This window comes from Schistocerca cancellata, chromosome 7 (genome assembly GCF_023864275.1).
Source record: "Schistocerca cancellata isolate TAMUIC-IGC-003103 chromosome 7, iqSchCanc2.1, whole genome shotgun sequence".
Taxonomy (NCBI): Eukaryota; Metazoa; Arthropoda; class Insecta; order Orthoptera; family Acrididae; genus Schistocerca; species Schistocerca cancellata.
Genome location: NC_064632.1, coordinates 64,659,460 through 64,686,608, shown reverse-complemented (window position 1 = coordinate 64,686,608; position 27,149 = coordinate 64,659,460). Strand labels below are relative to the sequence as shown.

The 27,149-nt window shown below is 38.2% G+C and overlaps 1 protein-coding gene across 8 annotated transcripts in view; it reads right to left on the bottom strand.

Annotated features, from left to right (window-relative positions):
* Nucleotides 1–385: 385 nt before the first annotated feature.
* LOC126091885 (F-box only protein 22-like) overlaps nucleotides 386–27,149 on the bottom strand; it is a 486,064-nt gene continuing 459,300 nt past the window's right edge. For all 8 annotated transcript variants that reach the window (XM_049907173.1, XM_049907177.1, XM_049907180.1 and 5 more), the window contains exons 9-10: nucleotides 24,620–24,800; nucleotides 386–735 (exon numbers count right to left, since the gene is read on the bottom strand). In XM_049907173.1, coding sequence (XP_049763130.1) covers nucleotides 602–735; nucleotides 24,620–24,800 — 315 coding nt within the window. In that variant the 3' untranslated portion in view covers nucleotides 386–601. The remainder of the gene's footprint in view (nucleotides 736–24,619; nucleotides 24,801–27,149) is intronic.

Below are 27,149 nucleotides of genomic sequence, written 5' to 3'. Positions count from 1 at the left end.
GGATCTGTAATATCATGTTAGATGAGGAAGGTCTTTTTACTCCAAAATTCCTATACATGCTAAAAATGAACTGTGCATGGAAAAAGAGAGAGAGAGAGAGAGAGAGAGAGAGAGAGAGAGAGAGAGAGAGAGAGAGGTGGGGGCACGGGGTAGTGCGAGAGTGTTATTTTAGCTGTTGAATATGTCTCTTTGGTCTTCTTCAGGGGTAGAAAACATGAATGTTGGTGGCTCCCAATTCCTGAATTTCTTCTTAAACAGCACAGATCTTGGTAGGATAATATTCACTATTTACTTTCAGACATAAGGATTAAGTGTAGAATGTTTCCATTTAGAAGCAGTGGAGTCTTTTTCATATAATAATCCTAAACAAGAGACAGCATATTACTTTTCTTATGAAATACACTTTTTGTGCTTTATTCAAAATTTTATTTTACAGAACAATCACAGTATTCACAGACAATGAAACATGCACATTTATTTTCAACATAATTCATTATCAGCTTCTTATTGATTATTCTGCACTGTCTATTGAGAATGGAATGAGATAAACTGCTCGTGAAAATTAAGCAAAACACACACAAAAAGAAAATAAAACTAAATCTCACTTTTTTTTCTGAACACTGTTGGGTCCAAATGACAAATGCACAAAAACTGAAGTGTAGCTGTGTAGAAGATCATCCACTACTGAAATACGTTTGCGTTTTGGTGCTTCAATTCCAGACTCTTGTGTCTTACCTGGAAGACAATAAGAATGTTAACTGTTTATTTGTACATGTTCCTATGTCTACGAATGTCAGAGAGAAAACCACATACAATATTTGCATGTTCCACATATCATACTTATGAATTCTTGCTATAATGAGGAAGGACTCAATTATATAGTGCCCATTCTCGGTAAAAGAAAAATTACGGCAAAATGTTGACTATTTACTTGCCTGTCTTATGCTGTTGCTTATTTCTTTTCTTTTTACATGTAGTGGTTTGTACTCTAAAACTTTCTGGCAGATTGAAACTGCACGTCAGACCGAGAGTCGAACTTGGGACCTTTGCCTATCATGGGCAAATGCTCTACTGGCTGAGCTCCCAAGCACAACGACCCGTACTCACAGCTTTTCTCTCATGAGTATCTCATCTTCTACATTTCATACTTTACAGAAGCTCTCCTCTGAAACGTGCAAGACTAGCACTCCTGGAAGAAAGGTGACTGCGGAGACATGGCTTAGCCACAGGATGTTGGGGAATGTTTCCAGAATGCAAACGTTCCGAGCTTGAGTCTTGGTCTGGAACACAGTTTTAATCTTCCAGGAAGTTTCATATCAGTGTGTACTCCGCTGGGGAGTGAAAATTTCATTCTGGTTTGTACTCTTTTCAGCCCCTCCTTTCCCTCTCTGGCACGCGCGCGCGCGCGCGCACGCACACACACACACACACACACACACACACACACACACACACACACACACACACACACACACACACTGTTGACTATATACTTGACATGATAAACACAGTTTTGCTTCATGTCATGTACTAGCTGAAGAATGAGGTAGCTATGGTACTGTGCAATTAAGAATCTTTGGAAGAGATGTATCATCAACATCCAATATTGCAAACAGTAAGGTAAATAAACATACTCCAGAGCACTACCGTTATTTTCACTATTAAATACAGATATAAAAAAAACTATACATTAATTTACTGTGATTACAATACATTAAAAATAAAGTATTTTTTAAGTAAACTGCAGTGTTTATTATAAATATGAAATAAGTATAAAAAATCAGTTTTCATGATACAAATTTCAATTTTGAGGAGAGGGTAGACAGAAAAATTATCACTTATCCGTAAGGGATAGTTTGCCATGGTGACAATATAATGTAATTGGATAGATAAAAAAAATCTACTCATCAGGCACAGGCAGGAGAACACACATACAGAAAAACGTATTACATATGCAAGCTTTCAGACACAAGGGCACACTTACCGGATGGGGTGAGAAGAATCTCTCCTTCTCATCCTGTCTGGTAAATGTCCTCTGACCTGGGCTCTGATTGACTTTCTTGCACTGTAGCCCTTTTCCTAAAACTTTCCAATCCTTTTCCTTTCCACCTCTTCCTCCCCCTTCAACCCTCCTGCCAGAAGAACGAGCCACTGCCTCCGAAAGCTTGCATATGTAATACCTTTTTTATGTGTGTTCTCCTTCTGCCGCTTGGTGAGTATAAAATGATTTATTGTTGCTCGCCATATAGGGGAGACACTGAGTCGTGGACAGGCATAGTGAAGAGACTGCTGTACATTTAAGCATGTGGCCAAAAGGACTATTCCTGAAATAGGAAACATACACACACACACACGCATTTGACCACTGTCTTCAGCCACTGTGTGGGTGTTTCCTATTTTGGAAGACATTTTTTGGCTAAAACTTAAATGAATAGCAGTCTTTTTATTGTGCCTGTCTGTGACTCAAAGTCTCCTCTATATGGTGAGCAGCATTCTTACCCGTCTCATAATACTGTCATTATTTCATCCTGGATTTACCACTGTTTAAAAACAATGTGTGGCAATTTTTGATGGTTTGATGTTGTTTCTTCTGGTTTACACTTCTAACAATAAAAACTTTGCAAGATTATTCTGTAAAGATTTAAAAACAATTCCCTTCTTGAAGCTTATGGTTGTGAAGCCTACAGTTATTTGCTCTATGACGAAATTTGGGCCAAAGTTCTTCACATCACACTGCGTGCGAGACAACCAGAAGAATGTTTACCCAAGTTGCAAAATTCAGCTGACATGACAAAACTTTCATGCTTATAATGCTTCTTGCCACTTAAATGGTGACAGGAAACACACACACACACACACACACACACACACACACACAAACACACACACAGAGAGAGAGAGAGAGAGAGAGAGAGAGAGAGAGAGAGAGAGAATGAGTGGGGGGGGGGGGGGCAGGGGGCGAGTGGGTATGCGCTTGCAAGCTGCCACCAGAGAAAAATTCCAGCCTGAGACTGAGAAATTCTTTGTTGATCAGTGCGTGGCTGACAATCAGGGCCCAAATTATAACGCGCACAACTCAGCACATTTTGAAATTTTATAACAGAGCCAGTTCTAACATGACAGAGGAAAAAAAGTAGCACAGTCAATGAAGGAAGTTGTTGAAGTGGCTGACAACCAAATTAAATAATGTTTACCCATTCAGAAGAGGCAGAAAAAGCAAACAGCTCAGAAATAAAGTCAGCAACTTCTAAACATTTTGTTGGGTGCTGTCAAAGTGGAGTGAGGAGCTGTTACATCAATTACTCAAATACAATAAATTTCGAGAAATACCGATGCATTTGACAGCACTTACTAACAGGAGGTACAGTTCCTGATACTGCTGGTAGGAATACAAATAAATTATTAAGAAACAGTATCACTCAGTTTTTTTAAACCACAGTTGCTTTCTCAGGAAGAGACATGAGAAACATAAGGGCAAGATAGGAAAGAGGTGGAGGGAGATCACCCAGAATCAGTTTAAGAGTTATCCAAAAGATACAAGACCAATGACAGTATTAACAAGGCATGGCACTTTGTATGCAGAGGTAATCACAGTAAACAGCTGGGTCATGGACATTGCTTGGTGGACGAGTCCAATGAAGCCCTCAGCACACAAGACCACCACATATGCTTATGGTTGTGGTTGTGAAGCCTACAGTTATTTGCCCCAGCAGTACTGTGTATATGATTTTGCCTTGGATTCAATTTGGATTCTCCATAATTTACTCACACTGATCTCAGCTTTTGACTACGGATATTTTGGTTCGTGACTTCCAATGTGAAGTAACTTGCCCTCATATCTGTGTTAGCACAGATTTTGAACATTACCAAGGCTTCATTATGCTCTCTATGTTCATCGACATATCAGTCAGTTTTTATGGATTGGAAATCTTTAACTCAAGCACTGCTTTGCGGGCCTAAAGAAACAGAGGTTACTGCGTAACAGTTGTAAAACAAAGGATAGGACTGTAGATAGACAGATCCTGAATGAAACATGTTTGGCTGTCAAAAGAGCAATGTGTGAAGCCTTCAATGTCTATTGCAGCAGAGTATTGTCAAATGATCTTTTACAAAACCCAAAGAAATTCTAGTTGGATGTAAAGGTTGTTAGTGGCACCAGAATTAGTGCCCAGTCCTTGTCAGTGAGATGGGAACGAGAAATGAGGGTAGCAAAGCAAAAGCTGAAATGCTTAACTCCATTTTTCAATTATTCCTTTACAAAGGAAACTGCCCCAATTTAATCCTTGTGCCACTCAAAAGATGAGTGAAATAATTATTAGTGTCAGTGGTGTTGAGAAAAGCTGAAATTGTTAAAACTGAACAAAGCTCCAGGGCCTGATGGAATCCCTATAAAATTTTATACCGATTTTGCAGCTGAGTCAGCCCTTCTTCTCACAATAATCTACCGTAGATTCATCAAACAAAAAACTGTGCCCAGTTCTTTGATAAAACCATAGGGCACACGCATCTACAAGAAGGGTAGTAGAAGTGATCCACAAAACTACCATCCAATATCCTTGACATCGATTTGTTTTAGAATCTCAGAACATATTTTGAGCTCAAACATAATGACGCATCTTTAACAGAATGACCTCCTCCATGCCAACCAGCACGGATTCCGAACACACTGATCATGTGAAACCCAGCTCGCGCTTTTCTCACATGACATACTGAAAGTTTTGAGTCGAGGGAGGCAGTATTTCTTGATTTCCGAGAAGCATTTGTCTCAGTACCACACTTATGGTTATAGTTAAAAATATGAGCGTACATGGTGCCAAGTGAAATTTGTGACTGGACTGATGACTGTTTGGTCTGGTGGACACAGCATGTTGTCTTGGATGCAGAGTCATCATCAGATGTAGAAATAATTTCTGGTTATCCCAGGTAAGTTTATTGGGATCCTTTCTGTGCATGTTGTATATCAATGACCTTGCAGAGAATATTAATAGTAAAATCAGGCTTTTTGCAGATGATGCAGTTACTTATAATGAAGTACTGTCCGAAAGAAGCTGCATAAATATTCAGTCAGGTCTTGACGAGATTTCAAAGAGGTGCAGAGATTGGAAGCTTACTTTAAATGTTCAGAAATGTAAAATTTTGCAATTTACAAAACAAAACAAAAAAATTAATATCCTGTGACTAAAATAAAAATGAATCACTACTGGAATTGGCCAACTTATACAAATACCACGGTATAATACTTTGTAGGATTATGAAATGGAATGATCACAAAGGTTTAGTTGTGGGTAAAGCATGTGGTAGACTTTGGTTTATTGGTAGAGTACTGGGGAAGTGCAGTCAGTCTACAAATGAGATTGCTCACAAATCACTTGTGTGACTGGTTCTAGAATACTGCTCAAGTGTGTGGGGCTCATGCCAAATAGGACTAACAGGGGATATTGTACGTGTACAGAGAAGGGCAGCATGAAAGGTCATAGGTTTGTTTGATCCATGGGTAAATGTTACAGAGATACTGAACTGGCAGAATCTTGAATATTGATGTAAACTACCCTGAGAAAGTCTACTTAAAAGTTTCGAGAACTGACTTCAAATATTGACTCTAGGAAAATACTCCAACCTCTACACATACCTCACATAGGGATCGCGAAGATAAGATTAGAATAATTACAGCACGTGCAGAGGCATTCAAACAAACATTCTTCCCACACTCCCTACATGAATGGAATGAGAAGAAACCCTAACAATTGGTACAATGGGATGCACCCTCTGCCATGCACTTCATAGTGGTTTGCAGGGAATAGATGTAGATAGAGACTTATTCTTTACATGTACTGACCAATTGTATCTCATGAGACATTAAAATGGTGACTCAACCTATCAAGCATTACTGGCTATTTCATTATGGAACTTAAGTTTTTGGAGCTGCGGAGCTACCTATTAACTCAGCAGCAGCAGCAGCGATCTGTTGAGATGCTGGCTGCACAGAGGCAACCAGCAGCTCCTCCCACCCCTCCAGTCCAGTGGTTGACCAGTTCTGATGAGGCATAGGAATCTTATGAGGTCTACCTTCATTGGTTCCTGCTCTATTGTAAGGCAAGTAAGATGCACTATTTGTGAAGTCGTCAAAAACTACACCCACTTAAAGTACCTAATAGTATATTTTTCTGATATTTGTGTCTTCTTGTCCAAATATTGTGGACAATAGATACTTATTGTACCTGCTAGGCATCAATACACTATGTTCCCTGACTCACTAATTTGTAAGACTTTGGTCAGCAATCACTTTGTTTGCAAAAATTGCAAAGTTTCCTTACGGGAATTTGCTTACAGGAACGACACTGTCAGATTAGCTCCAGATTGTGAAGTATAGAGTGAGGCACAAGATGGTTCAAATCACATCTTGTATGATACAAAAATTGCCTAATCTCTTGAAACAGGCAGAGTTATCACATCAAGTGATGTGTATTTCATAAATGCCTAGCGTTGCAGTCAATTTTCATCTGATGAAAATCACTCAACATCAGTATCAGATGTGCCATCACACTCTTAAAAGGCAGCGATGTATCACATGATAGTTTATACAGTAAGTAGTCATAAAATACTGTCAGTGTTGCTAGTTGCTCTAGTGCAAGGGTTTAAAGCATATTGTCCCCTCGTCTGTTGGTACGACACCACGTACAGGCTACTCCTCCATACCTTTTCTGTTAGAAAATCACAGTAATAAGACACACAAATTGTGTCCCATACATTACGTCAAACATGTCTGTCACGATTCCTTCTCTTGTGACACACTGTGTCATGCCCGCAATCGGAAGGGATGACTGGTGGATGATTGAACGAGGTGGTAAGCAATCAATGTGCCACCCCATGTTATTTCAGTGCATCCGAAGCACTGACTGGGAACCAGTGTAAACTAATTCTCACCACATGATCAATGGTATTTCTGTCGAATTACAAGTTGACACTGAGTCTACCATGTTGCTAATAAATGTGGAAATATGACAACCATAATTTATTGGTTATAAATTGCAGGTTGGAAACTGAAGAAATTGCAAAAAGGTAGTAAATTAAGAAGATGGGACCTGGATAAACTGAAGGAACCAGAGGCTGTTGAGAGTTCCAAAGGGAGCATCAAGCAACGTTGGACTGAAAAATGGGTATGGAATACAATAGAAGATGAATTAATAGCTTTGGGAGAAGAAATAGGGAAGGCAGTAGAGAACCACACATCTAAAAAGCCAAGGGATAGCAAAATCCCTGGAAAACAAAGGAGATATTGAATTTAATTGAAGAAAGGAGAAAATATAAAAAATACAATAAAGGAAGCAAACGAAAGGAGAAAATGAGTTTGACAAAAAGTGTGAAATAGTTACACAGGAATGGTTAGAGGAAAAATTCAAGGCTGTAGAAGCATGCATAACTACGGCAAAGATAGATGCTACCTATGGGAAACTTAAGAGAAACATTTGGAGAAAAGAGAAGCAACTGTAAGACTATCAAGAACTCAGATGTCAAGCCAGTCCTGAGTAAAGAAGGGAAAGCTGAGAAGTGGAAGAAAAGTACAGATGGTCTATATAATGGAAATTAAACGGAGCACAATATTATAGAAAGGGAAGAGGAAGTAGGCAATTCTGAGCTGGAACATATGATACTGTGAGAAGAATATGACAGAGCATTGAAAGACACAAGCAGAAACAAGTCCCCTGGAATAAATTACATTCCCTCACAAGAAAGAGGTCTCAGACACAGCAACTGATTTGGCTCATATTTGGCCGGTTGCTTGCATACAACCTAAAGTGAGAGTCTGTAAGATATTTTGGCTCTGTGTGTCCCTGCCTGTGAGAAACACATCCCAAAATTGACTCAAAGTTGGCAGAAAGGATAGAGTGAGCACTTTTCATTATTATATGTGGGGTCCAGAGATGCATATTTCCCTAAAAGTCAAGAAAAGAAACTGTTGTGGCTGCTGCTTATGTAGCCACACAGCACACACTGCCCAACAAAAGCACCACTGGTTCAGCGACCAAGGTGTCCGACTGTGAAGCGGAGAAGCCATGTTCTATTCTGAAACGAATTCTACAGGTTTTTATTCACATTTGTACTGCATCTAAATTGGTAGGCATAGGAGGGTTAGTAAGGTAATCAATAAAGAATAATAACAAGGTAGGCAAGTAAATTTTTTTAATGACTTGAATTAATAAAGAATTAAAATTTTAGTTCTGGTTCTTTACAGTGGCTCTTTCACCGATTCTGTTACGTGTCCTCAATTTCCTTTGAACAACAACATGGATAAATATAAAAATATAAATATTCAGAGCAAATATACTTCTGGCACCAAAGGCATTTAATGCATGCAGCCTGCATGTAACTAAATAGTTTCTTCTGATGAGTTGGCACAAAACAGACTTTGTTTGCATTTAAAAAGTATTTTTTTTTTTATCAAAAACAAATTTCTACATTCTATGTATATAAGGACTGGCTGAAAAGTTAGTGCTGAAAGTTAATCATGAATTACGTTATGAATCATCGATGCATCCATGCAATTTCTGCTTGGTTCCCAGAAGCACATTTCAATTTTCAGACCTTGATACTTCTCAAATAAAGTTTTGTACAGTGTCACTGTAAACAAGCATTGTGCGGTCAGCTGTTTGTGGTCACTAGAGATGAATTGGCAGCAGTATTAATTGGAACTGTTTTCATACAGTGCAGCTAAAAATTTCAATTCTTTTCTAATCCAAGTCATTGGAGAAATTTATTTGCCTACCCTGTTATTAGTTTTTATTGATTACCTTATTACTCTCTTATTATTACCAATTTCAACACAGAAATTATATAAATTAAAAAAAAAACTGTAGAATGCATTTGAGAATCAAACACAGGTTCTCTGCTCCCCAGCCTGATGCCTTGATTATTATGCCAATGGCACTTCCATTGCGCAGTGGTTACCTGATCGATGCATAAGTGGTATCATTACAGTTTCTTTCCTTAATCTCTAGGAAAATATGCTGTTGCGAATCTCATATACGATGACAAAACAAGCCTTATTTTCAATTATCCCTCACTCCTGTTATTTTGAGTAGATTTTGCAATGTCAACTGCAGGGGTGGTTTTCTCAACAGTGGAGGGGTGTTAAACTTAAAAGAGTCTTTGATTGTACACAAGTGACATACCAAATATGAGCTGAATTGGTTGGCCATAAGATTGTACACAAGTGACATACCAAATATGAGCTGAATTGGTTGGCCATATCTCAGGTCTTCCCCCCGTCAGTATTACTGGGATTCCATTTTGCGTAAATGGAATCTACATGCTGTGATGTACCTTTTGCATTTGTTGCTTTTTTGTTTCATTTTCTTTAAAGGCAAAGAGAAAAGATGAAGTGGTAGCCCAGCGAAGAGCTTGCGCAAACTGTCATGTATTTTTGATTTTCAAATGTTAAAAAACAGACAATGTTTTTTCTCTTTCTTGGTAAGAAGAGGGCCTTGCTCTCTGCTAATGAACGAAGGTAGACACACATTATTTTAGAGTGTAATCAGTGGTAGCCATTTTGGGTCGAGAGAATAAGGAAAAAAGTCTGCATTTTTTGTGTGTGTAGAAGAACTAATACATTCATATTTCATTAGTGAAAAATTGTGTTATTATTCCAAGTGGTACTGTAATATAGAAGAATTCAAAAAAGAAATCCACCTTTGTACTTTGGAGCTAATACGAAGATCCGATTGCAAGAGGAATGATGTACACGGTCAAGATTTTGTAGGTGGATACGGCGATTTGAAGTAGGTGTTATTAATTGGTAAGCGTAAATCTACAGCAAGAGAAAGACTATTTCGACCATGCAGAACTAATATGAACCCATTTACAGGCATAGCCCAGCTCGGACAAGCACTGAAAAATTAATCTCATTATTTCCATGTACAAAGGGCATTCAAAAAGTTTTGCACAGCCGTCTCTAATTTTTTTATTTTTTGCAGGAGGGGAATGAAATTTTTTTGTTAACATACTTGGAACATTTAGCTATAAGCTGGTGTATAAAAGTATTTTCTTTTATTTACAGTTGAGCCATAGTGGACCATGAAGTAGATGTCAGGTTGCAACAACAGTCAGTGATGGGTTTTCTCCTCAAGACTGGCGATGACTCTGCCACACTGATTCACAGGACGTTGCTCTCTGTTTATGGAGAGGTCACAGTGGATTGCATCAGTATCCAACAGTGGTTGCAGAGGTTTAACACTTACCACGCGGCTGCCATAATATTATGTCGTGGGCGGAAACGAAGAAAATGCGGCCGCCGTAATATTACGTCCCACCGCATTCCACATTGTTTTAGTGTTTCAAACGCATTGTTAGCGTTCCCGCTACAACCTGTAGATCCTGTAACGCTTGTAGTTAATCATATTAGCGCTAGATCACAGCACCTAGTGAAGTACTGGGATATATCCGTATATATTTCCGAACGAATTCATGTGTGTTTTTCACGCGTATGTTACGTGTTCTGTGGTGTCCTGTCGTTTGTTTACCGTTGATTTTGGCGCTAGTATTTTGGTTTTAGCTTGTTTATCTTCTTTTTACTCACAATGGCAAGAAATGACGATGCAAAACTTCGAAAAATGATTGAAGAAGTACTTGCTGAACCTACTGATGATGATTTTTCGGATTTCGATAGTGACAGTGACTACGAAATGCCGGAAAATAACGATAGTCCAGGTAAGTCTAACATCTTACTAAATCGATGCAGAACAAGACAGTTCATGTTGCGATTTGTGCTGTTACATTCTGTATTATTTCAGACACAGATTTGTCGTCAGATGAAGGTGAGCCACCGCCTGTGTTCCCCCCCCCACTCATCATCGAAAGAGGCCAAGATTGAGTGACATTTCACAGGATAGTGGATCAAACACCAAACATTTTGTTATTTACAGGGTCTCATGGTGTGCTAAATAATGTAGGACTCGGTCAGTCTAGTGAATATTTAGATTTTTTTTCTCATTTTATAAATGACAGGGTTATTTCAATTATGAAGGAACAAACAAACCTAAATGCTAGACAGAAGCTAGCCACACTGAGAGCACAAAACAAATTAGGGCCCAATTCTAGATTCAAGCAGTGGAGGACGCTAACAATTGCTGAAACAAAGTCGTTTCTGGCTATTATCCTCCACATGTCAATCAGTGAGAGGCCAAGTATGGCCAGTCACTGGTGTAGTGATCCAGTGGTTAGCTGCAATTTTTGCCCCAATATTATGCCAAGCGGGACGGATTTCTGAATATTTTGTCTATGTTCCACATAAATGACAATTCAAAGAAAAAAAAAAAAAGGTGAAGTAGACTTTGATGCCCTTCATAAGGTCAGACCTCTTCTGGATGATTTGGTAAGGAATTTCAGAGAAAGTTATTAGCCAGGTGAAGCGCTAACCATTGATGAAGGTATGTGTCCTTTCAGAGGGCATGTAGGTTTCAAAGTTTATATGGCTAATAAGCCAAACAAATATGGCATGAAGCTATACATTCTTGCAGAATCCAAAACTCGGTACATATACAACTTTGAAGTTTACCACGGAAGGGACGATAAACTGGACAACAGTGCTTCTGCAGTGGTAAAGCGATTGCTCAGCTCACTCCAAGGTAAGGGCCACACTGTATATGTTGACAGATTTTACACCAGTGTTCAGCTAGCCGAAGAACTGGCTAGAGCCAACACTGGTCTTGTAGGGACTGTAATGCCAAACAGAAAAGGATTGCCCAAGGCTCTCAAAGAGCGTAAACTCAAAAAGGGTGAACAAATATTTCGCCGCAAGAACGATGTGCATTATGATGCATTGCGATGGAAAGATAAGAGGGATGTGTGGATGATAAGTACCAGGCACACATCCTCAATGTTGCCTGTTGCTACAAGAGAAGGCAATGAGAAGTTGAAACCAGTGGCAGTGCTGGATTACACCAAACATAAAGCTGGTGTAGACCTTTTAGATCAGGATCTTTCATATGGAGCACTTGATCACAAAACAGTGAAGCGGTGGAGAAAGCTTGCCTTCCACTGTATAATTATGGCAGTTTCCAATTATTGTATTTTGCACAATTGCATCAATGAGAAGAAACTGAGCGCTCCTAAGTTTATACAGGAGGTCTGCACTGCGTTAGTGTTACAGAGAGGAGAGAGAATTGAGGATTCTCATGGATCTGCAATGATTGCTCGATTGTTGCAGAAACATTTTCCGAACCGTGTGGAAATGGCAGAAGGGAAGAAGAAAGCACAAAGACGTTGTGTAGTGTGTAGTGGAAAACAAAAGAACATTATTGGGAAAGCTGGAAGGAAAGATACTTCTTATAACTGCAGTGAGTGTAATGTAGGTTTGTGTGTCACCCCGTGCTTCAAGCTTTATCACACTATGGTTCACTATGCAAAATAGCTTATGAGTATGTAGCTATACTTTATGTGCAAATGGTATAACAAATGTCTTTTCAGTGTCAAATAATCACTATCCAAAATTTATTTCTTCTTTAAATTGAATAAAGTAGTAAAAATAAATTTTTGACAAAAATTTATTTTCGCAAAATCGAGGAGAAATCCGCATCACTTCTTGGAAACCGTATATGCCCCATACACATGACTGTTAAACCATGTGAAGTTGAAACATTAAAGTTTTAAACCATACCTGTAGTTTTTATGTATCTCTAACTAAACGTCCTTTACAGCTATTTAAAGTCTGTTGAAAATAGAAAAAAATCAGCCAGCACACAGGGAGTGGCATGCAATTAAGGGCTTAGCATGGTAAGTGTTAAAGAAGGTGATTTCTCTCTACCGGACAATCCATGATGTGGTAGACCACCAACGGCAGTGAGTGATGTGAATAAGGAGATCATTGATCAAATCATCCAAAATGACAAATGTATGACGACACGACAGCTTGCTGAAATGATTTGTTTGTCATTGGGTAGTGTGGTATCACTGGTACAGCCACTAGGGTACAGAAAAATCTGTACATGTTGGGTGCCTAGATTATTGACAAGAGAAATGAAAACGATGAGGAAGAATGTGTGCGATTGTCTCATGAAGACCTTTACTGAAGAGAGGAAACAGTGTTTTGATGGTGTCATTACCCAGGACGAAACATGGTTGTTTTTGTCCGAACCTGAGAGCAAAACCCAATATATGTAGTGGCATCATACGGGTTCTGCTCGGAAGAAGAAACCAAGACTTTCATGAACAGCAGGCCGAAAGGTGATGGCCGTCTTCTTCTGGGATCAGTGTGGTGTAATTTTAATTGACTTTTTGGAACCTGTCTCCACAATTACCGGGACCGTTACTGTTTGTCATCAGACAAGATGCGACATGCCATCAAGACCCACAGACCACAGCTTCAGCGTCAGCTCATCAGACTACACCATGACAATGCCAAACCCCATACAGCCCTTATGACACAGGAGAAAATCAGGAAAATGGGTTGGAAAATTGTTCCTCAACCTCTCTACAGTCCGGACTTGGCTCCGTCTAATTTTTACCTCTTTGGTCGTCTGAAAGCCCACCTGCACGGTAAGACATTTGATAGTGAGAAAGACCTTATTTTCTGTGTCAAGCAATGGCGTAAAAGTCTACCAAAGTGCATTTACATCATGGAAAGAATGTTGGGCCAGATGTGTCACAGCTGATGGAGGCTACATTGAGTAGGCTCAAAGTATAGCAAAATGTTCCAAGTATGTTCACAAAAAATTTCATTCTCCTCCTGCAAAAAATAAAAAAATTAGAGATCACTGTGCAAAACTTTTTGAATGTCATTTGTATCTAAACATTTATTATATATCTTTTATTATATTATAATGCCAAGCCCAACAATGTATAAAAGGCTCAAAATATCATAATTGAAAATTTAGTACCAAATGCACAGCTCGACAGCCACTGCTGTTAACACTTGAAAGGTGCTACGTTTAACGCACTTACTCCTCACTGTTCGATAAAATGGTGGAGGTGGTAAATGTTTGTACCAATTTGAGTGGAAAGAAGCAACAAATTAAAGGAGAAGGTATGGCTGCTGCAATGAGGAAAGAGTTGCAAACCGGAGGGAATGAATATGTAAGTTCAAGTAATAAATGTATTCCTGTAAAAGCTCATCCAGCACAGGAGGTAAGTCTCATTACTGACCACTAATCCACACCATACCTGGAAAGAAGTGTTTATTCTTGTCACAAAATTTTGTCGCAATTATGAATCTTTTTGACATCAGTTGTATTAGGCACGGAAATCATACCTATTGGTGACACACAAAAATTTGTGCCTCACTGGGACTTGAACCCAGATTTCCTGCTTATCACGGGTGATTGCCTTCACACAGTACTTCATTGTGTGGCAAGACCTATAAAAACAGCATTGTGCCAGCTGGTGGTCCATGCCATCACCACCAGACAGCAAGACATACGGTATCTGGGGAGTTATTTACATGTGTTGATCAAACCATCAGGCATTACCGAGCCAGCAGCCATAACAGAATGGTTGCCGTGCCACTGGACCCCCACACCCACCGGACAATTCTCATCATAAGCCCGTCACTCGTATCCTACAGTCAGTAAGGAGCTCAATGATAAAGAGCACCGGATTCATGTCATGTCTGACAGCCTCCTCCAGCCAGCCTCCGGGCATACTCCTCGGGATCCGAGGTTCAATCCCACTGGGATGCCCACAGAATCCAGTTAAGACTTTATGCAATGACTGTCAGCTGTGCCGAGTGCAGTCACTTCAGTTTGCAACAATGATGCATTAGCTTCAGCTGGCTGTGGCCACTGCTGCTGGTAACACTGCACTGCCTCGCAGCAGTATGTGTGACTTATACTGCACCAGTATGAAGATGCCACACACTGGTGATGGGCTATGCACACCAGATGAGGACATTCTCTTGTGTATGCTCTAGCTTGATGAATAATAAAGAGTTGAAACTTCCTGGCAGATTAAAACTGTGTGCCCGACTGAGACTCGAACTCGGGACCTTTGCCTTTCGCGGGCAAGTGCTCTACCATCTGAGCTACCGAAGCAAGACTCAGGCCCGGTACTCACAGCTTTACTTCTGCCAGTAACTCGTCTACCTTGTGCAGCCATCCTCACCTACCACATACTACTGTCTCCCTCCTCAGTCGATTGAACCCACAAAGCTCTGGCAGAGAGCAGCTACACCATCCTTCCTGCCCTTCTGTACTGGTTGTAACCCAATCTGACCCCTGTGAGTGCTAATTAGAAAAGTCCATTCATAGTAGTTCACAATGTACGAACTACCTAGATGACATGACAATAAAAGGAGCTACTTATCAGCAGTACAAAAAATTAGCATAATTTTTTACAGCCTCCAAACCAATGTAGCAAGATGTACACAGGAAAAATTTAGATTTTTGTAGTCAAGCGTTAAATATTTAGGGCATATTTTAAGTAATAATGGTCTTCAGTCCTTTGATGAACATACTGATGACTTAAATAAAAAAATCTGAAATAATTACAATCTTTTCATCGTTATGAGAAACTTCATTCAAAGGGGCACATTCATGTACACCAGCTGTGTAAAATAGATGTCAAATTTATTTGGTCCTGTACATGTTGCAAAGTAACCCTAACTTCAAAGTCCTGATTACTATGTTTGTCACTGTTCCAAGCTTCCAGCTTTCTCAGTAAGTATAATTATAACAAACTTTATACACTATCTCACAATATGCAAACGCTGATGCTTTCTTCTGCCAACTAATAGCTGTGACCACCTATTTCAATAGTCTCAGGAGGCACTGTGTTTTGTGATCAAGGGCAAAATGAGACACATCCTGCACATGTTTCCAATTATGGCACAAGAGTTGGTGGTCCAAGGGATGGGCAATGATAGATGTTGATTTTGATTTCATCATCAATGTCTAATCAATGGTGATCAATAATAACTGACCCCAAAATATCAATGTTAAATTATGAATTAATGGAACAGTGAAAAGCAATATACAAATACGCCTAATACAATATTTATTAATCAATCAATACAGCAATAATTAGCATTATATATCCTGCAATTTTTTATCTGCAAATTGTAAAAATTACATTTCTGAGTGATGTCTCCCTTTCATTGTTAAGAGATTGTATACTCTCCTTTTGAGGACAGTCTTCCAGAAGCTGACAATGTGGCTATACATCTCAAATATTTTAGTGCATTTGTTTTTAGCTTGGATAGGTAGTACTGATGGTGTGATACTATACTTTTAATGTATTTTGTGTAAGATCTGAAAGGAATCTTTCAGATAATAACTCCAACTACAGTGGTAGGTCCATTCCTGTTTGCAAATTATTCTTTACTTGTGCTACTTTACAATATTAACTCCATCAATCTAACTCAGTTTTTCTGTTTTCCTGTACGGGAGTCCGTTGGAATTGGCCAACTCAAACGAATACCTGGTTGTAACACTTTGTACGGTTATGAAGTGGAATCATCACATTGGTTCAGTCTTAAAGCAGGTGGTAAACTTCAGCTTATAGGTAGAATACTGGGGTATTCATGTGACTGGTCTAGAATATTGCTCAAGTGTGTGGGATCTGTACCAGATAAGATTAACAGGGTATATTGAGCATACACATAGAAGGGCAGCACGAATTATCACACGTTTGTTTAATCCGTGGGAATGTGTCACTGAGATATGAAGCAGCTGAACTGGAAGGCTCTTGAAGACAGGCGTAAACCACTCCGATAAAGTCTATTACAAAGTTTCAAGAACTGGCTTTAAATGGTGACGCTAGGAATATATTACAATCCCCTGTATGTCACCCGCAGATGGATCATGAAGATAAGATTAGAATAATTACAGCACGCACAGAGGCAGTCAAACAATAATTTTTCTCATTCTCCATATGTGAATGGAACAGGAAGAAATCCTACTAACTGGTACAATGGAATGTACCCTCTGCCATTCAGTTCACAGTTGGCAAGTGTAGATGTAGACAGTGTTGCCTATCCTCACTGAAACTCAGTTCAAAAGGTTGAAATAGAATAAGATGTTTGTAAGTAATGTGCAAATAACATCTGTTTTTCTCACTGGAGAGGAGCACTGGATGATGAACTATAGTGACTGGCTGGTGACGACAGAGAGAGGAGGAGAAGCAGCAGGAGTTATTGACTGGAACCAGAAGGGCGAAGAATCGGAATGTTTCCATTGGTTTACTTGTAATTTGATTTCATGTGTTGCTACTTGTTTTTATTTCTGAAAGTATTAAACTTGAACTAAAATTAACTTTTGAACATATGTTGTCAGCACAGTTACTGACACGAAATAATAACAAAATTATGTAAATAAAAATGTATTGTTGATGCACAGTTTTCTCTTAATTTTCATTACTAATGCTACTAAAAAAATACAGTCTTTATTAAATTAACTGTGAAATTGTTCTTATGTTGGCGCAATTTTCACAAATCTTTTTGTTACCAAATAAATTTACTGAACAGTATTGGTAAATAGACTTTTAATTGTTAAAATTTGGAAGTTACTGATCAGTAGTTTACTGTCAGTAAAAAATCATTTATTTAAATTATCATTCTCCCACAGAAACTGGTAACAAAAAAGTAAAACATACAAGAACATGAGAGATTCTTGGTAGTTGTGAGGTGTGTTAATTACTGGTTATATTTGCATGTAATATAATAAGTAAATGTTGGGGAATTTTTCAACTTAATTTTGACTGAATGAATGATATTTTTTCTGTCATCACCTATGGGCCACATACATTTTGATTGACAGATGTTGATTTTGGGTTGGTGCACTGAATAGTTCAATTGAATCCTTTTATCCACAAATACCAAGTATTACATTACATGGCAGTTTTTCCACAGCTTTTGGTAACTGTTAGTTGAAGACCTGTTTCTGACTGTGGAATAATAAGTAGTGATTGGTTATTAGCAGACACCTGAAAAATTTGCATTTTGCAATAAAATGCGAAAATGCAAAATTACCTAATACGCACTCTTTCACAGTGAACTGTATCCAGATGCACTACTTTATACGAAACAGTTTGAAGCAGCTTTACTTTCTGCATTTAAACATCAAAAACATGATCAATTTTCAGTTACTGGTATTGCACATCACTTGGTGAAGCTCTATTTGGAAAGATAAAGTGTGTAACATGTCTGCAAAATAAAAAGCACATTTGATGCTCTGGTGCCATACCAATTGTGGGCAGCTGATTCGTATTATATGATACAAGCCATGTAATGTAAAGTATGACTCAATTATGGGAGTTGCATCTTAGAGCAAAGAAACATGTACTTTGGCCCACTAGCTGAAATTCAGAAGTTGATATAATGTGGACACTTTTAATATGGCAGCTTTAGGTGGTAGAGTTTTATACCATGGTTGCATCAAATGCTAATAGCGGTTGGGCTTTAACTACCTCATTTATGACAGTCTGCCAACCTCAGCAAGCAATTGTGAGGTAGCCATTACCGGAAGCATTCTGTTGTGCATTGCTCACTGTTTTCTTATTTTGAAATGAGTGAAAAGACTAATCCTGATCCATTTTCTATTACAGCCCCCACAACATCATAAGTTATCTGCAATCCCTGAGTCAATTTTGCTATTGCAGAAACACAGAGCACAGGTGCAGGCTCGTTGCCCTGCGAGGAGGAGGCGGAGCTTGTTCCCTCGCACTGCTCCTCCCCCCTACAGTAATAATAATTCAAGCTTGTTTATGTTGGTGGCAGAATGTTAGTTTATAGTGTTCATGCTCTTCACTATACTGGCCAGAAAAGAAAAGCAGTCAATGTATTTAAAACTTATTGAAAGTCTCCTCCTAAAGTGAGAATAGAGTTATTTTTGGTTCTCCTTATGTGCTAAGTACTTTGTCTATCTATAGCTTTGTCAAGCATTGGTTGCACCGCTATGAATGTCCACAAAAGGTCAAAATTAATATTCTGATGATTTTTTAATTATCAAACTGGGTGGCATAAGAAAAATAGTGCTGAGATACATCTTAATCAGAGATCCACTCAGTTCACTGGTGGAAAAATGCCATTGCTTCTCAACAGAAAAATTATTTGTTGAAAACTTAAATCCAGCCAGATGAAGAAAACAAGCAAAGATCTTTTTGGAAAAGAACTATTGAAGTTTTTGGAAAGCAAACATTCCATTCAAAAAGCTCTCTAATCACATTCTCTCTCTCTTTTTAAACAGTCAGTTTCAAAGCAATTTGTCTTCAGGCATGCAGCGTGACAACTTTTTAAATTTGCAGGCCTAATCATTTACACACTCGAAAAAAAGGAGAAATTCACCAAAAATAGATGTGAATTTTGTCAAAAATTATGGACTGGGACATGATTTAACATGAGGTGAAATTGTATCAATGATGAAAAACATCTGAGAGGTCAAATGAGCTGCAATAATATAAATGATGATTGTAATTAATTAATGAATAAATCTGGAGACAGAGAGAGTATAAAAAAGGTTGAGAATGTAATGATCGAGGGAGTGGAGCATTCTGGAAAGGCAGCAGAATAGTAACTGAGAGAAAGGATAATTAAATGAGGATTGAAGATGGTGGTAAAGTAGAATTATAAGAAAAGCTAAAACCTTGGTATTTAGACAAGGAAAAGAAATATATTAAAACAAAGAAGCAGTGGAATTTTGAGGAGCATTAGCTACATCTGGATCAAGCAAAATCTAGAAGGGGGGAGCAATCAGCAAGGGGAATGACAGACACTTGTGATGCAAATGTTGCAGTAGCTGCATAGACAATATTAGTAAATTAAATGGAAAAATTGAAGAAACTGATGAATTGCTAGATATGCTCACTAACCAGTTGAAATAACAAATCATGGAAGATATTACATGCCTTCAGGAAGAGATTAGCAAGAACCTACTGAAGTGAGGAAGGAAGTACAACAGGAAGAGGCAAGCAAATCAAAGGAAATATAGCCTGGAATTAATTCAAGTTTTGAACAGGACCATGGGAATGTGAAAAGGTAGAATAGCAACTGGATAAATTAAATGATGGGTTGGAGGAGCAATTAGTGAATGTGGTAAAATGAAATAGATGACTGAAAACGAGCTGAGTGACCTTATGCATGAAGTAAATGTAGTAAAGAAAAACGTGTTAGGAATGTTTATCTTGGGAGGTTTCTTTGCTATGTGTAGTGATGGTAGGAATATATTACATAAATTTGAACCACATGGAGAACTACATCCTGTACAATTTTTGAGCTACATGTAGGATGAAATCCCACAGAGAAGGGACAAAAAAAGAGTACAATTAATTATATACAGAATATTTTAACTGGAGACAGTCTATCATGGTGGCCTGAAGTCAGGGAAAGGTGCAGAATTTTCAAGGAATTTATTCCGATTTAAAGATAGCGCCTAGTTGCAGAAGAGGACGAAAATCTGTGACAAAATATTCTGAAGGCTTGTTGAAAAAATGAGAATGCCCTGTCAATCCAGTTGATGCTCAAGAGATAACTGAAGTGTTGTGAAGCAAGTTACCAAATAGCAACAAGGATGTGGGTCCCGGGTTTGATTCCTGGCCAGGTTGGTAATTTTCTCTGCCCGGGGACTGGGTGTTTGTGCTGTCCTCATCCTCTGATCATCATAATTACCATTCGTGACAGGGGCTAGATCAGATTGTGTAAAAATTGGACTGTGCAAAAATTAAGGCTTTGTACGGGCACCGATGACCGCCCAGTTGAGCGCCCGACAAACCAATCATCATCATCATCATCATCATCAAGGATGGGTATAAAATGACAATTTCTGACAGTATGAAGAACTTTTCAAACTGAGTTGATAATGAACGAGGGATTGGAGTTTGGCCAGAGTGGCCAGGTGGTAGCTATTGTGTGTGTGAAGTGTGCCTCCTTGTGCCAATGTGTGTGCATTTCTCTTTTCTGAAGTAACAGTCTTTTCATTATGCCTTGATGACTCAATGTGTCATCTTTATAATGAGTAGCACTCTACCTTTCCACAATAATGTTCACCTTATATTTTCATATTTAATAAAGAAAATAAATGCTTTTTTAACGACCTGTAATTAAAAGCATGTTTGTAACATGCAAATATCTAAAAATAATTGACTCTGAAGCAATTTGAAAATAAATAGAACTTGATCTACATTGATAATAACCACATCTTGTGCAAGAAGCTAAATGCCATCAAACTATTACAGCATACAAAATGACATGTAACCTAATAAAAAGATTTTCTTCAAAAATCTGCATTTCATCTCAACTTCATTGATGCAAAAGTTGCCGAAGTGGCGTCAAACAGAAGGACTTGCACTAAACAGCCAAACAATCCCAGACAGGGTCTCTTTACCTATAATTCTGTGTGATAATTGGTCGTTATCAGGAGAAATAAAACTGGCATCCTACGGATTGGAGAGTGGAATGTCAGATTGCTTAATCGGGCAGGTAGGTCAGAAAATTTAAAAAGGGAAATGGATAGGTTAAAGTTAGATATAGTGGGCCTCTAGCCATCACTCCTCAGCATTTTTCACTTTCTGTCGATCTCATTTTTGAGACGTTTGTCTTCCTTTTTGCCTGCTTCATTTACTGCATTTTTGTATTTTCTCCTTTCATCGATTAAATTCAATATCTCTTCTGCTACCCAAGGATTTCTATTAGCCCTCGTCTTTTTACCTACTTGATCCTCTGCTGCCTTCACTATTTCATCTCTCAAAGCTACCCATTCTTCTACTACTGTATTTCTTTCCCCCATTCTTGTCAATTGTTCCCTAACACATTTCAGTAAATTATATATTTATGTGTTTTGTGAAAACCCTGTTATTGTCTCTTAATATGTTTAGGAGTTTTTTTTACTAATTCCATTTGTATGAGGACCATTTCACTTAGGATTTGTGGAAGGAACATTTGAAAATCAGTTTGTAAATAAGTATTATGTATTCTTGTTTTATTATGTTTTACACTTTTGAGGATCTCATTACTATGGCTCTATGGAATAAAATCTGAATCTAATCCAATACAAATCACATACATCATAATAGTTCATTACGTTCAAATATGTATTCTTCAAAATGCTACTATTCATGATTGTAATGTATTATTATTATTATTATTATTATTATTATTATTATTATGTGGGACTGGACCCTATCAGGTCACACAGAGCTACTATGTTTCAGTCTTCCAACCAGTGTTAATTTTTTTTCTGCATAGATTCTATTTCTCTCTTCAGTCTACTTTGTCATTAGTCTGGTGATGATTTCATTCTCTGTCAGTACTTCCCATTTGCTAAGTTGTAGTCTGTACAAGTTTCTGTTGAAAATGTCTGATGGATTTATATGAGTCTTTTCTAAATCCCTGCTGGCTCCAGTATATGGTTTTGAGTTGTTCTTTGTGAGTCACAGTTTTGTGACTGACTCTTGTTGCTGGGAGTCTGATGTCTGTTGTGAGATTCGACAATTTTTTGGGATTGTAGTCTATATCCATCTTTTCTTTTTGGCTCAAGCAGTTTTCTTAGAATTTTGTGTTATTCTTTTAGCATAACTTCCTGATCACTTTTTCTGTTGAGTGTAAATGGTTTGCTAGAGTATAAAATTTCAGGTTTGATAACTGCATTATAGAGCCCAATTTTCGTGTATATGGAGACTCTTTTTTGCTGTAGATTTTACTGTAGCATCCAAATTTTCTGCGCCAATCTCTCTCCTCTTGTAGGTTTAAGGATTTCGCCTAAATACTTGAAGTATGGAACACCCTTGATTTGTCCATATTTTGTGATCAGTTTTTGAACAGGACATTTTGAGTAGATGTGCCTGATCTTTTGGTAGGATTTTTGAAGGTCAACTCTTTCCTCAACACATCCCTTGAAAGATTTTATCTGTTTAATTGCTGTCATGTCATCATGTTGGATGTATTTTATAGATCTTCCACGTTATATGGGTTTCCTTTCCACACATCTTACAATCTGACATCTTCGCTCGATAACAGACCAAATTTCTGTCATTATCCATCATAGTTACTGTGCTACATCAAATTAAGCAAAACACTACATGGAGTTTGCAGAGGTAAAAACATATCACGTAAACTTTGCGTATGACTGATTTTTAGCTTACACATTGCAATGTATTAAATTTAGACACAATGTCAAAATATAAAATTGAGAGCAGAAAGGTATTTCATTTTGTCCTCGAATTACTAATTTTTGTACTCAATGGACAGTTGCATGTGACACGTCCTTTTCCATCCCAGCAACCTACGAATCATGTGGTCAAAAAAATAATCTTATTTCATATATGGTTCGAGATACTGAAACAAGGTTTCCTTAAATGATAGCACAGAAAGAGAAACATATGTTTTATGAAACACTTGAAACTTTACTATTCACCGAGTTATGGACATAACTCGTCCACAGCAGTTAGAGATCGGCAGAATGGTATGCTTGAACACATCAATGGTGCTTCAGGAAAACTCAAGGGCTGTGTTTAAACATGTCCTCAGCACATGGGCAACAGCAGAGCATGACGAGTTATCTCATCCACAGCAGTTAAAAGAATAAAGAGCGCAGGAGACAGACTATTAGCTTGCTAAACACTGGTTTTGATCAGAAATGGTTCTGAAGTCTTGCCTATGAACTTTACTTTGGTGGCTGTGTTGTTGAGTGGGTGTTTGATGAGATTTAGGGTTATCAGGTCAAGCCCTTGTTCTTCAAGGATGACAAAAAGGGATCACTGATGGACTGTGTCATACGCCTTCTTGATGTCCACAAAGAAGCATATGATTGGGCTGTCCTAAGTGTGTTGAGTTTTAATGTTTTTTTTTTAAGTTAAATATTTGTTCTATACAATTTTGATCAGTGTGGAAGTGAGCTTGGTATTTACCAGTTTTGTGACTGAGTTGCTCCTGACCTGTTTGGAGAAGACATGCTGACATAATTTTGTATGTAACTTGCAGAAGGGAAATTTCTTGATAGTTACTGATATCTGTTTAGTCACATTTTTTGAGCAATGAGTGAATTAAGGTTCGTGTTCAGTATTTGAGAAATTTTTCTGTCTGCCAAATCTCTGTCATGATCTGTGTGAGTTCTGTAGTAATACATTTTCCCAAAGCTCTTTTATTTTCAAATTTGAGGATATGTCTGTGAATCTCTTCTTGTGAGGATCGTAGCCACTTGGCATAGGTATAAGAGGAGATTTCCTTTGGGAATCTTGAGGGGGCTTCAGGGCAACTGAGCTCAGAAAAATTGTGTAAAAGTTCCTTACTGGTTTCGTGATTAGTCAAGCCAAGCCTTCCATTTGGTTTTCTGAAACACAAATTTTGAGAGGTATATCCTCAGTTTATTCCTGCAAAAGTCTTATAGAATCTGAATGTGTTGTAATTCCAAACATTTTCTTTGATGGTATCCATTTGTTTCTGCTTGGTTTGTCCAGTGATTTTCATCACTTGTTTCCTTATGTCGCAGAAGTGTTCTTTTTTATGAGGTTTTCTTACTGTTATCCTTTAAAAAATATTACAATAAAGGAAATTTAAAAATGGAAACTAAAAATGGAACTGAAAAATTGATACAAATGATCAATCTTCCCCCCCCCTTTCCCCTCCACACACACACACACACACACACACACATACACACACACACACAGAGAGAAACTTTTCTGTTTTACAATTTCAACTTACCGTAAAAGAATTTTCTACCAATTTCTCCTTGTACAAATGCACCCAAGAGAGGCGTGTTGGGGAAATACGTTCGGAATACAGATGATTCCATGTTTTTGCATCTGTAATGGAACTTGCCACGACCACAGCAAGCAAACATGAAAGCCACACTATTTCTCTCAGGCAAATTGCAACCGTGGAACTAGAAAACAAGGAAAATAGAATTACAATGATGTCCATAATAATAAGAGCCAAACTCTATTTCACTAATACAACCAGAAATTTCTAAAAGAGTGGAGGGATGGTGGATTGCAGAGAGTTCAGGAAATGTACGACATACAAGATTATTATAAATGACTGAATCTATATTATTTGACATATTGCACACACATAAGAAAAACTCAAAACATTTTTCTGACATATTGTAAGTGTTCCATATGTAACTCCCTCCTGATTCTTCAGATATAAAGTCGATGACCAAGTTCTTCCCACGTTTGGTGCAGCACGTCCTATTAATTTGATCAAAAGAGCTGTTGAGATGAACTCACAGTTCTGGTAGGTTTGTTGGTAGAGGAGGTGTAAACACTGAATCTTTCACATAAGCGCACACAAAAAAACTGCACGAGTTCAGGTCAGGACAGGTTGGAGGTCATGACAGCAATTGCTGATCATCAGCCCCGCCATTACCAATTCATCAATTTCTCAATTTCGTGATTAAAAATTCATGAACATCAAGATGGAAGTGGGGTGGTGCACCATCCTGTTGGTAGGTGAAGTCTATAATGTCATTCTCCAGTTGTGGCATGCATCAGTTTTTCAGCATGCTGCTCTCAGTGTGGTTTCAGTTGCCTAAGGGTGCAGTCGTGTGTGTGTGTTGCGTTCGCATGAGTGTGTGTGTCTATTGTTGACAAAGGCCATTGGCCAAAAGCTTTAAGTTTTTCAGCATGTCAAGATACACGAGTCCTATAAAGGGCTTTTTATAGAAGAAGAAAGGACCGTGAAATTTAAACTGCGAGACTGCACAGAACAAAGAAACTTGTGGTGAATCCCAAATGTGCTGCACGTTAGTGTGCGAATTCTCTGTCCCCCAGATTTCCACACTGTGCCCTATACTGTGCCATTCACAAAAAATGTTGTTGCATCACTGAAGATGAATCTCTCACAAAACCCATGCTCTCCCATGAGCTGCCACAAATGTGCTGAAAATTCAAAGCACCCAACTTTGTCACCAGGAGTCAGGGCTTGTAGCAATCATAAGCGGTAAGGCTTTGGCTTCCTTAAGATCTTCCAAACAGACCTTTGTGGTATGTTCAGCTCTCTGCTTGCTCTGTTCATTGACTTCTGTAGGCTGCGTGTGAAACTCATCTGCATACTGTCAACCATTTCTTCATTCACTGCAGTCCAATCCATTGATTTCACATTGCAGAGGCATCCCGAAGCTGTAAACTCCACATACCATCACCAAATAGAGTTGGCAGTAGGTAGATCTATGCGGAACTTTATTCTGAAGTGGTTTTGCACTCTTGCAGCAGACAGATGTGAATGCATTTCAAGCACAACACATATTTTCTCAGTATCTGTCACCATCCTGTCTAAATGCACACTGCTTATCTCTCAAGCCAAAAATCTGAAGTGAGGTTGCAACAATACAAAAGTTTTGAGTCCTCCTATGGAAGTGATGAGTTTTGTGGCAGTTAATTTATGAAGTCACTTCAGTCATTTATAAAACCTTGTATAGAGCAGAAAAAATGACATAATGCTCAGATCTTTGTTCACGCATACTCACCAGTCTTGTTTGTCATTTCATGAATAAGCTAAGAAAAATCATTTACATTCTTGAGAGATAATACACTAGAATCTCACTAATCCAGCCATTCGTTGCATATATGGGTGCTGGAATAGCAAAAGTGCTGGATTATTGAGAGTGTTTGAAATTTATTTTAGAAACATAGTAGATATACTTCATTAAATGCAAGGACCTACTTGACGTCTAGTGTAACTTATTTCCTTTGAGACAACATGATACTGAACTGTAAAGAATACCACAATTTCATGTATGTATAGCATTGTCTAACACTGTAATGCACTAACAACATTGATTTGCATGATAATTTATTGTTGTGCTTCATTTTGGATGGGCGCCAGAGTACTGAGAGATCAGACTACTGAGAGCTGGATTAGCAAAGTTCCAGTGTATTTATTCTATCATGAACTGACTTTCAGTTCCCTACTACTACTACTACTACTACTACTACTACTTTTACTACTGGTAGCAGTAGTAGTAATAACTTTCCCAATACTCTACAGAGCCTTTTTTTAGCACAATCTGGTACTAAATCAACTCAGGATAATGAATATGATACCAAAATGTATTTCACTTAATGCACATGAACCACATTAAACAACTACTCTCCATACAAAAACTATCTACAGTAGAAGTCAGACAGAACAGTATGTCCATATTTTTGTTCCTGTTCTTGTTCCCTTGCTCAACCAATCAATTTAATATATATTTAATAATAAAATAATCTGGAAATACAATTACAATGAG